At 36.5% G+C, this 15,833-nt stretch overlaps 1 protein-coding gene across 5 annotated transcripts in view; it reads left to right on the forward strand.

Moving 5' to 3' along the window:
- Window positions 1-15,833, forward strand: part of HECTD4 (HECT domain E3 ubiquitin protein ligase 4) — a 109,000-nt gene that overhangs the window by 32,243 nt on the left and 60,924 nt on the right. For 3 of the 5 annotated variants that reach the window (XM_090063984.1, XM_090063985.1, XM_090063988.1), the window contains exons 5-17: window positions 954-1,062; window positions 1,528-1,666; window positions 2,410-2,580; window positions 3,708-3,900; window positions 6,949-7,110; window positions 7,213-7,326; window positions 8,075-8,215; window positions 8,606-8,838; window positions 9,325-9,470; window positions 11,268-11,338; window positions 12,123-12,228; window positions 12,918-13,038; window positions 14,456-14,584. In XM_090063984.1, coding sequence (XP_089920110.1) covers window positions 954-1,062; window positions 1,528-1,666; window positions 2,410-2,580; window positions 3,708-3,900; window positions 6,949-7,110; window positions 7,213-7,326; window positions 8,075-8,215; window positions 8,606-8,838; window positions 9,325-9,470; window positions 11,268-11,338; window positions 12,123-12,228; window positions 12,918-13,038; window positions 14,456-14,584 — 1,835 coding nt within the window. The remainder of the gene's footprint in view (window positions 1-953; window positions 1,063-1,527; window positions 1,667-2,409; window positions 2,581-3,707; window positions 3,901-6,948; window positions 7,111-7,212; window positions 7,327-8,074; window positions 8,216-8,605; window positions 8,839-9,324; window positions 9,471-11,267; window positions 11,339-12,122; window positions 12,229-12,917; window positions 13,039-14,455; window positions 14,585-15,833) is intronic. The other 2 variants (XM_090063986.1, XM_090063989.1) reach the window with 1 other exon arrangement.

Raw genomic sequence — 15,833 nt, forward strand, 5'->3', positions numbered from 1 at the left:
TTAATACATCTTAGGTATGTTCTTCCCATTTGGTACTGATATGTGAACACCAATAGCCTCTTGTGACACCCTAGAACAGTGATTCTTAACCAAGGTGCTGCAGCATCCTGGGGTGCCTTGAGATGCTTTCAAGAGGGCCATGAGGTGCCACACAGTGTTAGCAGTCTTGGGTGTACAAACATCATTCACAACATAAACCCAGAGATTTCAAATAGGAATTGATATCATTAAAAAGATTTTGAGCTGTTGTGGTCTTTCTGAGTTCTTTGCAACAAAAGAAATAGTATATTATTATTTTGTAGTAAAAAAATGAGTGAAAAATGAGAGCTGGCATTTTCTGAGTGGTGCCTTGAGTCTAAAAAGGTTGAGAACCACTGCTCTGGAAAGAAGAATTGCGTTCTTGTCAAGAAAATAAAAGAAAATGGTCCTCCACTCCTTTCTGCCCTTTAATAGAAAATGCTAAAAATGTATTGTAAGAAATAATTTTAGATGTTGTTAATGAAGATGAAGCATTTTCCATCTACAGTTAGTCCAGTTGAACAGGTCCTGCTTCCCAAGCACAGTTAACTGCAGCCATCCAGCTTGCACTATATTTGTTGATTTAAAAGTCTGCAGCCAGTAAAGTCTATGAGCTGTTTATCTGTGTATACAGTAACTGTGGCCTCAGCTCTGAACCAAGAGCCATCTGGGATTTGAGGCTGCAACTTTGGGGTGAAAAGGTAACCTAGAAATAGGAAACTAGTGAAATACATGTCCTAGATGCCTGTTTTTTTCATATAGAGTGAGAAGGAATACACAGTGAATAACTATGTATAAAAACTACAATACTAATTCTGATCAGTGTAGAGGAGAGTCTCCCATAGGTTTTCAGTCATTGTTCTGAGTGTAACAGACATGATCGTCATGGTTGTGTTGCCTGTTAAAGGTCTCTGATCATTTCCTTCCCATTTCAGATGCAGATTTAGGGCGCTGTCTTGCAGCAGATGGACTCTATCTTTATACAACTAATTCAGTGGGCAGAGGAATAAGCAAATTAGGATCTGGATTACATGGTACTTTACGGTAAGCCACAGCAGAGCTGAATGTTCACATAGTTATATTTCTTCCTCTGCTCATTTTTTATCTTGTCAAGATAAACCCTTTCAAAGGAAATGAGATGTGCTAAATATCTTAATTTTTTTATTACTATTATTAAACCATTTTTTCAGGGAATCAGATTTTGTTACTGGTTTTCCCCTCTGATAATTATTGCTGTTAAGCACCATCCAAGTTAGGCAATGATTTATTATGCTTTTGTTAACATATTGAAAGCTGTAGTTAGTTTAACTGCAAACTGGTTTCTAGTTATGGAATTTACTATACAAATAACTAGTTCATTACTTATAATTTTTGAAAGATAAAACCAGCATTACAGCACTAAATATTTAGATATATGAATCTGTAGCTAGGGTCAGGAGGAGTTCAGGACAGTTCTGAAAAGATGTAACATATTTAAAGGTTTTAACATCCTACCATCCTTTTTTCCAGAGGCTTTGTATACTGTCGTAATGAAGAGCTGGAGGCTGGTTGGGTTGCTTTTGGCAATGGCAAACTTCTTCATCGTCCTGTCTCCTTTGATAATAAGCCTCATTCCCTTTTCCAGGTCATTGATCAGCATACCCTTCAGGTAAAAAAAAAAAAAAAAAAAAAAAAAAAAAAGAGTTATATGACAGCTCACAAGCCATCTATGGTGTCACAGTACTTGTACATACAGACCACAAACTAGTAGTAGCAGAACACAGGCAAAGAAAAATGGATTTTTGGTGGGAAATCAAATAGTTCTAGAGGATGCAAAACTCCCAGACCCTTCCATTTTCCTCAAGTGTAAGAATAATTTAAATCTTCGCTACTCTCCAGAATCTGTGTTTTGCAGACCAGCCACACTTTCTCTCTCTCTCTCTCTCAACATGGTTAAAGGATTTTTTTTCCTGTTCTGGATTAAAGAAATTCTAGTAAAAAATAAAAGAATAAATTGTTTCGTTATTTCTAACTGCATACAGTGAGTTTCCTCAAACTCAGCATTTTGATTCTAGAAGTTAACATTTTGGAAAAGTAGGGGAAAGCACAAAACTGTTAGTACTTGTACGATACCATTAGAAAAATGTGTGTACGTTTCCTGCAATTTGAAACCAGTGACTTTATTGTAGATGGATATTTAGATGTCATGCTAGCACAGACTTCTAGTAGGCAAACATTATATGCTACCCCTCAGACTAACCAATAATTAAAAGTGCACAAATAAGCCTAACAAGCCTTGCTACTAATACCAAAACACCCTTTTGATATATACTGCTAGACTTGAGAACAGACTGTGAAATGTGAACTGGTAAGACTCTCTTCTTTTTTCTTGCTTTCCTACTGTACTTGTAGGTGTGTCAAATAATCCCAATGCCAGTAAGTCACTTCCCAGTTGGCAGTACTATGACCACCGTGCATCTTTCTTCAGATGGTACCTATTTCTACTGGATTTGGTCTCCTGCGAGCCTCAATGAAAAAACACCAAAGGGACACTCTGTCTTTATGGACATTTTTGAACTCATAGTAAGTTTAGTTTAAATATACTTTGCAACTGCTTTCTTACTCTGTCTTAATTTGATAACATGAGTAGCACTTTAAAATGCCAACATTTAGTGAAGTTGGGAGACACAAAAATGATGGATTTAAGTGCTAATATTTGTAACCTAACAAATAATAAAAATATCAGCAAATAACTACTGTTGAACAAAACAAAGTCAAGCTATAAGTTTTGCACTCTAAAGGCCATGCTGGCATAACAGTTGTACAGTATGTGCAGTATATTTGCATCATTGTTCTTGGTTCATTTCATGCCGAAATAAATAACTGAGTATAAATGTGAGATATACATCAAAAGTTGTTTATTCCAGATTGACCTTATTCCATTGTAACACAATAAATAAAATAAATAGATCATTTTCACAGAAGTCATGTATATGCAAAGCTGCATAATTCACTTTGCAACCAAACTTTTCAATCACTGGCTTTTAAGTAAATCTGAATGCTTTTCAGAAAAATTACACTTTTTGGAGATCTCTAGAGTTTGGAATTCTTTTCCTTTCAACAGCTTCTTTGTATGCAAAGGAAATGTTAACAGTGTAACACTCCTGTCTCAACGCTGTATAAAATGTTAATATTTATCAAAATGGCATCTTTCCTAACAAAAGCCCTGCTTATCATTTTGCTGGTGTTGCCAGTTCTTTGCTGTACAGCAGTAAAACCTTCTAGTTGTAGGCCTTCTCCATATTATCCCAAACTACTTAATCAAGGGACACTTTCCCTTCAGATTTTTCACGTTGTGCATGACAGAGAGGCCTTTCTTCTCAAACTTAATGATTAAAAAAAATCTCATATAATATACCCTAAAAATAGGGGGTTGTATAGTTATAGATATATTTATAGAAATTAATTATTGCTATGGAAAACAGACTAACAGTTCTGCGTTCCCAAGGACTGAAGGTATTACATTCAGGAATGTTGGTTTTACATCATAATCAGAATAAATCTATCTAGATATTTACAGCAATTACCTTTTTAAATAATTTTTGCAAGAAGTTCTCATCCCACGTAGTGTTCACGCCCAGATGTGATCTATTATCTCCTTTATCTTAGACATTTTTATATCTAAAGACCTTTTTTCTCCATTTGAATAGGTAGAAAATGGTGTATGCATAGCAAATCCTCTACAGGAACGCATCATACTAATGAGAAAAGAGGGAGAGTCTGCAAAGAGTATTAATGAAATGCTTCTGAGTAGGCTTTCAAGATACAGAGCCTCCCCATCAGCAACACTGGCTGCACTAACTGGCTCTACCATCTCCAATACCTTGAAAGAGGATCAAGCAGGTTAGAAACATTCTCTATCGTTTTACATGTTTAGCACATTTGTTTTCAATGATGCATAATTTTAAGAACTGCTATATGTGGGAAGAGAAATAATTCTGTACATACCATATCTTGCACACCTGTGTGTATGGTGTCTATATTTAGTTTCTTTTCAACTGCTGTCAGACACAATACTGTTTTTTTGCCTACAAGTGTATTAAAATATTTTTGAGCTGTGTTAACTTCTTTGCAAAGATAACTTTGAAATATTTATATAAAAGTACTTTGATGCAGATGGTTAACACTCAGAAGTCTAGTAGAAAAAATGTAGGTCATCTTAATATGAATTAAGCTTCTGGAAGAGAACAGAAGCTGAGCATTGAACAACAGGAGCTATAATTGTAAACCCAACATCTTGTTATTGAAGCTATGCTCTTGAATGGCTCAGTTCTGCCCCCCTTAATCACACTGATTGGTACCTTTCTCATCACTTAGTTCCACAGTTTCAGTACAACTATTTCAAAATTAAGTACAATTCAGGATGCATTGGCCTTTTAAGCATTATGTTTAACATAGCATACTGCAGTGGAGAAAATATAATTTCTTATCTGAGAAGCAACTTATATAGTGCAACTTGGAGGTAATTTCTTTAGTTGCTTATTTTGTTAAAAGGAATAATTGTAGAAAAGTAGGGAAAATTTCAAGCGAATTTGCACTGCAGATCACCCCTAAATTACTCTTGAAAGGCCTCAGTCTCCCTTTGCGTTGACATTACAGCAAACCTCCTGAAGTAGATGAAAAAATGTTTTTGCCACTGCATCTTGTAAACTTTCCATAGGTTATATGAAATTTACTTAACTGAAAATTTCAAAATGCAGAAGATATATATGAAGACTGAACATCCTGAAATAAAACCGATACTGTTACACACATGTGGGAAAGATGTGTTTTAGACAGAACTGACTTGCTTATGCTCTCAGCAAATAAGTTTTAGCAGTGAGCTTCTCCTTATGTATACGTTCTTAAGGACAAAGCTACCCGCCTTTATGTGGATGAGTAAGTAAAGCATGGGAAGGGATTGGAGCAGGGCTGAAGCCTGATTGGAGTGGTAAGCAAGATCTGTGAGCTTACCAAGTGCTTTCTGAGTTGATTGAAGTCATGTGATGATCACCTCTTCCCCCTAATGGACATGACAAAGGACATTTGAATAGTTACATATCTGATTCTAACAAGCTTTGGACAAAATGTTGGTTATGGGTAGAGAGAAGAAAGGACAGATTTTGGCAGTACTGTTGTAAAAGGAAAATTGGCAGGCTTGGATATTGGAGGAAAAAAGTGATGGAAAATTTTAATTGCCAAGATAGTGAACCTGTATCCCATGGGGGGTTAATGAAAATGGGAGAAAGGGGAAAACAAGCTAGATGTAGAAGGTATCTTGTAAGCAGTCAAAAATGGCATTTGTAGTATACTGGGGTAGAGATCCTTAAAAAGAATCCTCCAAGAAATATAAAAGGACATTTTTTTCAAACAAATGTTTTATTTCTAGACAGTGGTTCATAATTAAAGCACTAATAGATCTGTAATGATAGCATAATGAATGACTTCTGTTATGGCATCATTAATTCTTACTAGGAATAGGATACTGTAGAAAATCCTAAATAAGCTGCTTCTTGTTGTTTGATATCAGAGGCTTTCAAAATGAATTTTGATATTGCACCACTCGGTCTACTCTGTGTGAGAACAGTTAATCTTATTCTTAATATTCTATGCAAGTGACAGAGTGTATGTTGTAAAATTTCATTAACCTTGTATAAATACATTTTGAGCAAGAGATGCTCAGATGCGATACTCCATGCTGTTTGAAGCGTCTAGGTATCTATCATTCCCATTCCGAGCTTTTCTATCATACCCTATTCATTTTGGGGCTGTGGTAGAATTTCTCATCTTTGATAGTGTCCTATATTATTACTGATGAAAAGGCAAGTATATGGATGTTGGTATAAAATATGTATGTATTGTAAATATTACAACATTACTTTGTTATGAACTTGACACTAATAATTTAGGATTGTTTTAATAAGATTCCTTGACAAAACTGGTATATTTATTACTTTCATGGCTTTTGATGGATTTTTTTTTAAGTATCTCCCCCAGGCAAGATTTTATTTAGTTAGGTCTTGAACATTTCTCTTCCTCTCCCAAAGATGCTCTGGGGGTCTGGGCTCACTGGCTAATGTTGGATCATGGTAAAGTTCTGAACTTTTAAATACTTCATAGATCCAGGTACCACTTAAGTACTTGGAAAGCTAGAAGCTTGAGTGGAATATACAATACTTTTTGTAAATATTTTCTTAAAGTTTGTACAGATCTTACAGACTGTGTCAGGGTATAGAAAAAGAAGATATGTGGAACATCTTTAAAAGGATCACATTTGGCTAAGTAGTGGATTGAAGTGTTATAGAGAGAGAACTCTGAGTTGCTCGTGAACGAACCCCAAATAGATAATGCTTGGGGAAGGGTGGAGGCAGCTTCATTCTAACCTGCTTGTCTGGGTGGTTAGCTCACTATTGGTTAATAGATACAAAGGATGTATTAAGGTAAAGTGATGATGAATCCCAGGCGGCCTCTTGTCTTTAAAACCTTTTCTGGCTTTAAGATATTGCCCATAGTACTTTATCACCTTGTAGTGCCTATGGCAGATATCTCTTTGCCTCTCTGTGTTAGGTACTTGTTTTCGTTTTTTGGCTAGGTTTTTATGGAGAGGGTGGAGTGGAAACTAAGACTCGGTATTCTTATTCATATTTAAAGATGTGTTTTTTTCTAAATCATATTGAAAAATACATCTGAAACCATGCATGCTCTCTTAGGGATTAACACCTAATTTATGAAGAATCTTTCAGATCTAGTAGCTACTTCCAAATTCTGCACAAATGTTGCTAATCAGAATTTCTGGTGAATTTATTTAAATTCCAAAGCCAAAGCCTATAAGTCTTGCCACCTATTATATTCTACATATTTAATTGTTCAGAAAAACACATTTTTTACTGTAGTTTCTATTTAATGTTTCAGCTGCCAACACTAGTTGTGGGTTGCCACTAAAAATGTTACGAAAAACTCCCATTTACACATGTGGAACGTATTTGGTGATGTTGGTCCCACCCCCCGGTGGATCAGGCAGTTCTGCTACACGATCACTGTTTGGTGGTTCAAGTGGTTTGTCATCACTGAAAAGTAAGTGTGTTGTGTTTCTGGCATATCTAAGGAAACTCACTCCTGTAAAATACGATGAACTTCGGAGAGATTAATTGGAGACTTTTTTTCTTCTCTCCAAAGTCCTTGCTTCTAGCTTGGTGTTCAATATTTCGGATGGGCAGTTCACAAGCCGAGCAGATCTCATTGATGCTGCAGGAAGCTCACTTGGACGTGGGGCCCTCGTACCCGGACTTGGTAATAAATAGATACGTTTTATGAGAACCAAGCAGTACTGTAGCAACCTTTTTTCTACCTAAATTTATTTCAGTTGGCCATGCCTCATAAGCAATTTATGAGCTCCCAGATTTATGGATTGTTTAAATTTTGTAAAAGTCTAAATGTAGACAAGAATTTGTAAAGTGAAAACTCAAGACATACTGGAGGAAGATCCTGGTTCTCATTTCTCACCCTTATACAACATATAAGTAGCATGCCAGCTTCAGGAGTGAGCAAAATCATTGATCCTAGCAGAAGAGAATAATAGAAGAATTTTTGTTCTAAATCTTCTTCTTGTTCTCTTTTTCCTATAAGTATGTAGTATGTGAATAATTAGTGAGTATGTGAATGATTGTAGAAAAGGAATTGTGAAACCATTTTATCTGATTTTTTTTTTTCTTGGGAACAGCAGCATCTGATACAGCCCCAACTTTTCAGTTGACTGCAAATGGTAGCAAGCAATGAGTGATAAGGTCATGGTGGAATACTAAATATAGAATTAACATGTTTCTCTGAGAGCAGAGGAAGGGTATGCATTAACAACTTTAGGAAAATTCTTTTAATATTTTGTTATTCCCAGCCATTATTTTTAAGTAGCTTGGTGTGCCATGTAATAGAATTAAGGAGATAATATCAGATATAGCAATATTTCGGTTTAAAAATATTATGATAGAATTTGCTATAGTCAGATATTTTCAATACAGGTATTTATTTTTTCTCTCTGCAGGTGCATGTTATGATACTATGAATAACATGATATGGACATGCTCTAATGACTATATTGATCAATGGTGTAATCCTGGAAACCAAGCTTTCCATTATGTCTGTCAGAGACTAGGAGTTATCCATATCATTACAGAGCCCAAAGGTGAGGTAAACCTACCATCAGCACTTTGTATAAGGTGCAAGTGAAATATGTAAGTGAATTTACAGTAGCATACTGTAAATTCAAATAAATGGCTAAACAGACTTTCTTTAGAAAGTCACAACATATTGCTCCATGCAAAAGTGGATATACTTATTGGACAGAATTATTTGATCTCATTGAAGAAAAAGATGTTTTTGCACGTGTGTTTGAAAGATACCAGGTTTTTACTGTCTTTAGTGCTTAAAAATATTGCACAGAAATCCTTTGCCTTTCATGCAAGTGGTAACAGAAACACTGCTGCATTGGCCTGATGCTGATACTGATTTCATAATGTATTTTAAATGTGGGTGTACATTTCATAGAAGTATTGAAATTTGATTTTCCTTGTAGGGGATGCTATAACCACAAATGAGGTTATCAACCAGTTACTGCACCATGTTGGTGCCATGTGCATCCACCAACTCAATCTGCTTGCAGCCAGTAACAATCTTCCAGTAACAAATTTTTTGGGCAAGCAACATCCAATTGAAGCACACCATCTCAGCAGTATTTGTGACATCATGGAGAAAGCCATGGTTAATGGAGACACTTGCATTATACGCTGCATCCTTGTTGTCTTTCAGGTATAAACTAACCTCAAATATATTTAGAATCAGCTCTCTAAAGGAGATCTTTGAGAATGCAGGCTAAAAAGTAAGCTTTTTTAGAAAAGGAATGATGACTTTTGTCAAGTAAAAAAACTAATGGACATAGACCTAAAATTGACATTGTATTTCTCTTTGTTTCTATAATGTCTTCCAGCCTAAAATTAGGACTCTGAGAAACAAATACTTATCCCCGTTTTGCAGAATGGAAAGGTTCCAGAGGGTAGGAAGTGCAAGGTTAGGAAGGATGGCTTGTCTTGTTAACCTGCTAGCCTGAAACTCAGGAGATTTTGGATCTAATTTCTGACTCAGTTGCAAATTTTGAGGAATCCTTTGCAAAATTAGGGTTTTAGCAACAAAAATGTTCAAAATTCTTTTCCCCATTAAGCCATTGTTAAAGATGTTTTTCTTAAGGATTTCTCTGGAGCAGGGAGAAAATTCACTTTTAACTTTCTGTTTTTGCAGGTGGTTTTAAAATTTTTCTTCAGCCCCCAAACTGAGAGAAACAGAGACATTGTTAGACGATCTGGCCTGTTACTGTGGCAGTTACTGATGGCACCAAAGGACCAGATTTGTTCTGAAATTCAGAAAGAGGTTTGCCTAGCAATCAGGTAAATATCAGCTGTTTACTCAGATCCAGGTGAATCCTAGCATCTGACCGATTACTACAAAAGAGTATTATGATTGGCTTCGAGGGTTTTTAGGCTTTCCAAATTAATCAGGTTAACAGTACAGCTACCCTCAATTTTATTACAAGAATCTAGGTTTTAGTTGTGCCTTCAGCAGTTTAATTTTAGATTAGTATCATTGCATCTTTTAAATCTGGCATGTAGTTTGGATAGTGAGGATACATTAAATGGTTATGGTGACTTATTAGGTAATAGCTTACATTATTATGTCTACTTAAAAACTCAGTAGTAGATTTTATTAGCTACAGCATCTTTATTTTGTCACCCTAATCAGGTGCATGGTGTTGAATAGCTGCAATATTCCAGTTAATGACTGTAGATGGACAAAGCAATTACATTGCTTTAAAAGGACTTTCCAGTTATAATAAGTTTTGTCTGTCACAATATGGGAAACTAACCCACAATAATTTTACCTAAATGAAAGAGGGAGTAAAATTACTGCAGTTGAGCTCCTATTAGCATAAGAGGACAGATGAAAGAGGTAATGCAGTTCAGATGAATCTGCTATATTCCACCCCTGCTTTTAAACCAGCATAATAGTTTCATTTGTCCACACTTCAGTCATGGGTGAAGTGATTTCCTTGAGCTGTAATGTATAAGTTTGCATATGCTCTAAAATGAAGGTAATATTTGTGTTAGTTGTAAATAGTAGTGCTTCAGAAAGTAAGTTCAGATTGTTGGGAGGTGGCCAGCAGCATGAGGGCAAGCAGAGTGGGTTGTAGAGGATGCTTGTAGGTTGATGAGCACTTTGAAAAACTACAGAGGGGATAGCACATTTGTCCAGTGAGTCACATAGGGAAGAGAGACAAGAATCCTGTGAACGTGTGGGAGTGAACACAGTGTGTCTGCTGAGACATCAGCCCTTGAAAAGCTTACACAAAACAGCTGTTTCAGCTCCCCAGCATGCTAGATGGTGCTGCTGCTGCACTTGAACTACAAGCTGAATGACTTCTTTTCCATGGTTTGTCAAAACAGCCGCAGGGCCAAATAGAGGACAATAACAATGGAAAAAAAGACAATTGTCTATCAAGAAAACAAGATAACGTTCATCTCAAGGGCAAGGAAAGTTGTCTCAAATGTTCTGTTCACAGATCTAATTCTGCTTTCAAGTGGGAAGTGTTCCAAGGCTTGAGAACAAAATCTTCCAAAGATCAACCTGTGTGTTTTAGTTACAAACCACAAAGTTCCACAAGGTTTGCAACCATTGAAGTGCATGGGAGAATATATTTGAAAAAGTATCTTTTAAATGTCTTTGGATTTGTTCACTGCATATATTGATATTGGGCAACAATTAAGTTATTGTTACACTATTTAAATGTTTCTTTGGTCAGGAAATCTCTTAGAACATTTGGGGTAGATTAAAAAAAAGAGCAGATCAGTGAAGACCAGAAATCCTTCCTTTTCCTCATTGTGGTATTAAGATACTAACCTGTACTTCAGGCTTGGAATTCATGATTTTTTGGACAAATCTGGAATCAAATCTGAAATATGATTCATTGATTTTCCATGAATTAATGATTCTGAGTCTTTATTTCAAATCTACTTGGATATGGTCAGCCATGGAATTAAGAAGGAGCAAATGGCTCAGGGCAGGAGAATCCTCTGTTTAGGGAACAAAACTTATTTAAAGTATAGTATAAATTCTATAGAATAAATTCTGTTATTCTAAATAGCAGGAGAAAGCAGCTGTCGATATGATATTATTATTATTTTTTTTAGCTCTGGTTTAAATATCCTATATCCTGGAGAAGTAGAAATCAATAACTTACTTAAGTTGGTCTTAACTGAAGGTAAGAAGTTCTTATTGTCATTTTGGAAAGTAATTCCTGTAATTGAAAACACAATAGAAGTGTGTGTTATTTTGTGGTGAATATTCTTCCATTTCTGGGATCAGAGCAGTTTAAGAATGTTAGTGAGTCTTAGCCAATCCCACCAGCATCATTATTTTCTTGGAAGTCAGGATGTTTTAGGTCTCACACATTATTCTTTACCGGAATATTTGCAGTTGTCTAAAGCAGTGATTCTGAACCAGGGTGCCATACACCCTGTGGTGCTGTGAGAGCCTTTTAAGGGTGTTGTGGGATGCCACCCAGTATTAGCACTGTTAGATATGCTAATATAGTGTCAAAAGCATTCTGACCTGTTGTGGTCTTTCTGAGTTGTTTACAACAGAAGAATCTGTCTGTTATTTTTCTGTAGCTAAAAAATGGGTGAAAGCTAAGAGGTGGCATTTTCTGAGGGGTACCTTGAGTCTAATGTGGAGTGTCTTGAGTCCTAAAAGGTTCAGGTCACTGGTCTGAAATCAAGAAGGTTTAAAAATCTTTTCCAATACATAGCATGTCCCATCCTGTTTTGCATAGCATGGAAATGTTGTCTCGGAATTTAAGATGGGAAATTAGGAATTTCCAGTAAGTTCCTTTGTCTGTAGAGAACCACAGTAAACAATAAAAGAAGTTACTGTTGGTCTGTAGCGTATGGGAAGCAGATGCTTTATGAATTAACAAATATTGTTTCTGTAAAAGGCTGTTTTATAAGTTTTCATCATCTGTATCATAAATATGTATTCCATTGTAGGAGAGAGAAATAGTGGTCTCTCCCAACTTCGTGATGTGATCCTGACTAATTTAGCTGAACAGCTTCAGAACAACAGATTTGGAAGTGAAGATGATGATCATTACAGGTAAATTAGAATAATGCTTATCTTCGTTACTCTTATGGAAAATAGGCTTCAGTACATATTAGGAGCTTTATTATAAACTTGGCTGCTTTATGCCAAAACTGCTCATATTCATGTTGCAGTTTGATGTATTGCTAGTTGTATGATTGTACTGCATCACTTGCCTAAGAAGTGCTAAATTCTCTGGGTGGTTTGAGGTATTAATGGAATTCTGGAGATTTCTGTAGAGCTACAGGAGTGCTTTGGAGGAGCCTTTTGTGGAGTCCTCAGATCATTACAATAGAGCAGATAGCATTCTATAATTTGACACGGCACTCCACATTCCCATATTGCTGCTCTTCTGCCACAAAACTAAGTTACTTCAAGACTGAAGTTTGGGAGAGGTCTCTTTTTAAGAACTGATTTGCATCATGGAGTCCCTCAGAACTGGAACAAAATGAGTGCAGATCCATCACACTGAACTCTTTTAACCAAGCCAGGGGTAGTTTTTCTTGTATGAATTGTGGTAAGAAGGAAAATTTTCCAGTGTCTTTGGTATGGTATGCTGTAGCTAGCATGTCAGTCCTCAGCATTTCTGATACAGTCATTTATTTGGCTTCACCTAACTTGTAATGTGGTTTGTCAGGATTTTACACTCTTTTGAAAAGTATCCATCCTGATCAACTTCTCCTTATCTTTCCTGAATCTTAAAGACTAAATGATGAGCTGTTGCACTACATTCTCAAGATAGTTGTTCGAGAATCTTGTGTCTTAATCACCAAGTGCCAAACTGTATCTAAAGATGACTTTCAAAAGCTTCTTTCAACTGTGCCTGTAAGTAAAATGTACCTGATTAAAAATGTTACATATGCTTAAGATTTTTTTTCTTTTTATTCAGCCCAGCCATTTTTCTCCTAATGTGTAGAAATGTAACTAACTCAGGATGTAGCCTTCAGAAAGATAGGTGAGGTAGCTTCTTTAAGTTATACTGTTGCAATCATGAAGCCTGATTAATCTTACAAATTTGAAATGCCCATAAATGGAAAAAGACAGCTGAAAAACAGTAACATTCTTTCAGTGAAAAGTGATCCTTTAAACAGTGGTTCTCAACCTTTTTTATACCCAGACCCATTTGTAAACATTGATGGCCAGTTCTGACCCAGTGCCCCTCACTCCCAACGTACTACCCCCTGCCCCCGCTCCAATGTGTGCGGCAGGGGGGCCCCAAACAGCCCCTTGTAGGCTGGAACTCTGGCAGTCTGCAAGGGGAAAGCCATGGTTTCCCACATTTTTCTCCTTTAGTGTAGAATCCATGTTTAAAGTTCGTTGATCCATTTTTAAAGTTTGTTCAGAACCATTTCTTATATTCTTGTTATTTACTTCTGGGGCGTGATCCATGGCTTGAGAAACACTGCTCTAAACAGTGCAGGGTTGCGGACTGGTGCATTGTCCTTGTCACTCAGCTGTTTCAGTTATTTAAAAAAATACTTTCATATAGTATCCTTCAAAATTTCAAAGTAATATACAAAATAGGATAGAAAACAGAAAACCTTTCAGAGTCGTATAAACTGGTGCATACAGAGGGGAGGAATGCTGTAGGTGCAGAAATAGGAGATGAGAAAAAGCTGATATTTAAAATGTTAGAAATGCATATAAATATTCTCAGAGTCAGCTTACAGAATGGAAGGATGCAGTGACTGGGAAATATTAATTGGGGTGAGGTTTGGGATGTGTAGTGTTTCATATTTACTGCAGTAGCAAATCGCTAATTCTCATTTCAACCTTATTGACCCTGTGCTCCTCATAAATTCCATGCCAACCAATTATGTCCTGCCTTTCAGCAAAGATCCTACGGCTGAGCTCTGCAACGAGGTCTTTTGTTAAGATGTCATTTCTCTTACAATATATATGTGTAAATATTTAATGCTTAATTGCAGCTGCAATTTTTCAAATAAAGTATAATGCAAGATGTAAAGCTTTCAAATGTTTCATTTATTTGTTAATTTGAAAAATTCAGTGGTTTGCCATTGCTCCCAAAACTTCATCATGAAGTAGGGAATTTCTGCTGATACAACAAAAGCAGTATAGATAGGTGGCAATTGTCTGTTCAAGAGAAGTAATTATTTTCCTTACGCTCTATTCTTTTTTCTTGGTTGTTTCTTGTTCTTATTTTGAAAACGCACGAGGATTGTCTATGCCATGCTTGATTAAAGAGGATGGATAATGTAAAATGTGCTTATTTATATTAAAGGCTGCGTCTTCATGCTTGCGGTATCTGATGGCCGTACAGAATCACCTTCTCAGTAATACTATATTGATTAAACCTGATGAAAATGATGACAGTGACAGCTCCTTGCAGGGAGAGACATTGAAGGTACAGGTAAACACCGAGTTTTATTCCCAGTACTGCTTTCTCCGGCCAGTGTTCTTCTGACAGTTCTTCTGTCTCCAGTGCAGCTTACTGGTAGAATCTTTGTGTGCCGTCTTGTCAGTTTTTGTTACGTTGATGCATTTACATGGTGAAAGCCAATGCCGTTCCATATTTCAGCTAGAATCGATGGTTAGTTTTTGTATAATGTCATTGCTTGACCTTGGTTTGTTTAATGAGTTCATCATTGCCTCCCTCCTAAAAATTTTTATAAAGGGGTTTCACATTTAGCCATTAAGGGGCACCTCTACAAGTGCATTAATGCGCTTTAGTTAATGTGCATTAAATCTAGTATCTCCAGGCGTTTATACACATACCTTTTTGTCCTGCAATGCACCAGAGGTTGGGCGGATCAGAGCAGACTCGATTAATTGAGCTGCAGCACACTGCGCTGTGCTGTGTGTAGTTGTATAAGCAGCAAAATGTGCACGAGTGTGCAGAAAATGGTGGCAGTGCACTTTTGAACTAAAGCACCTCTGACGTGTTTTAGTTTAAAAGCGCACCACCGCCATTTTCTCAGCACTGATGCGCATTTTGCCACTTAGAAAACTGCACATGCCACAGTGCTGGGCACTTTTAAAAGCACCCCACACTACAGCGTAAGCATGTGTGCAAATGCCCTCCATTGTGAAGTACTAGGAAAATGCACATTAGCCTGTCTTACTGCGTATGAACTAAATATCAGTTTTTAAGTAACGCTTAATGCACATTAGCTTATTTTAATGCACAGTAACTAAACAGCATGTTTTTTTAGTGATACATGAATGCACATTAAAGCACGATGTACACAAGGCATGTTTTGGACAGAAAATTAATATGTAGGAAGTCATCTGCATATACATGTTTTTTTCTATATTTATAGCTGTGAAACAACTAATTAAAAAAAGATCAGTTCTTCTGAGATTTAGATGTGAGTCTGTTGCTTTCAGAAAATGGTTTGGCTTCCTATCACTCAATTGGCATCATTTATATATATTTTTGAGTGTGTTTTGAGCTTAAGTCATGTGGAATTACCTTCTTCCTTGCTTTGTAATAGTTTGAGACCTGTTCACCCTTAGAGCTTTGTCAAAGCCCACCTTTTTCTTCTCACCTCAGCGGGTGTCATGGGAAGTATGACATTGAGGTATTAGAGTGGTTTTGTCGGTTCAAGCTTTATTACACTGTGGTTATAGTTACGTTGATGCTGGAATAGTGTTGTTAG

The sequence above is a fragment of the Crocodylus siamensis genome, chromosome 9, assembly GCF_052110815.1.
Source record: "Crocodylus siamensis isolate JL-2025a chromosome 9, ASM5211081v1, whole genome shotgun sequence".
NCBI lineage: Eukaryota > Metazoa > Chordata > Crocodylia > Crocodylidae > Crocodylus > Crocodylus siamensis.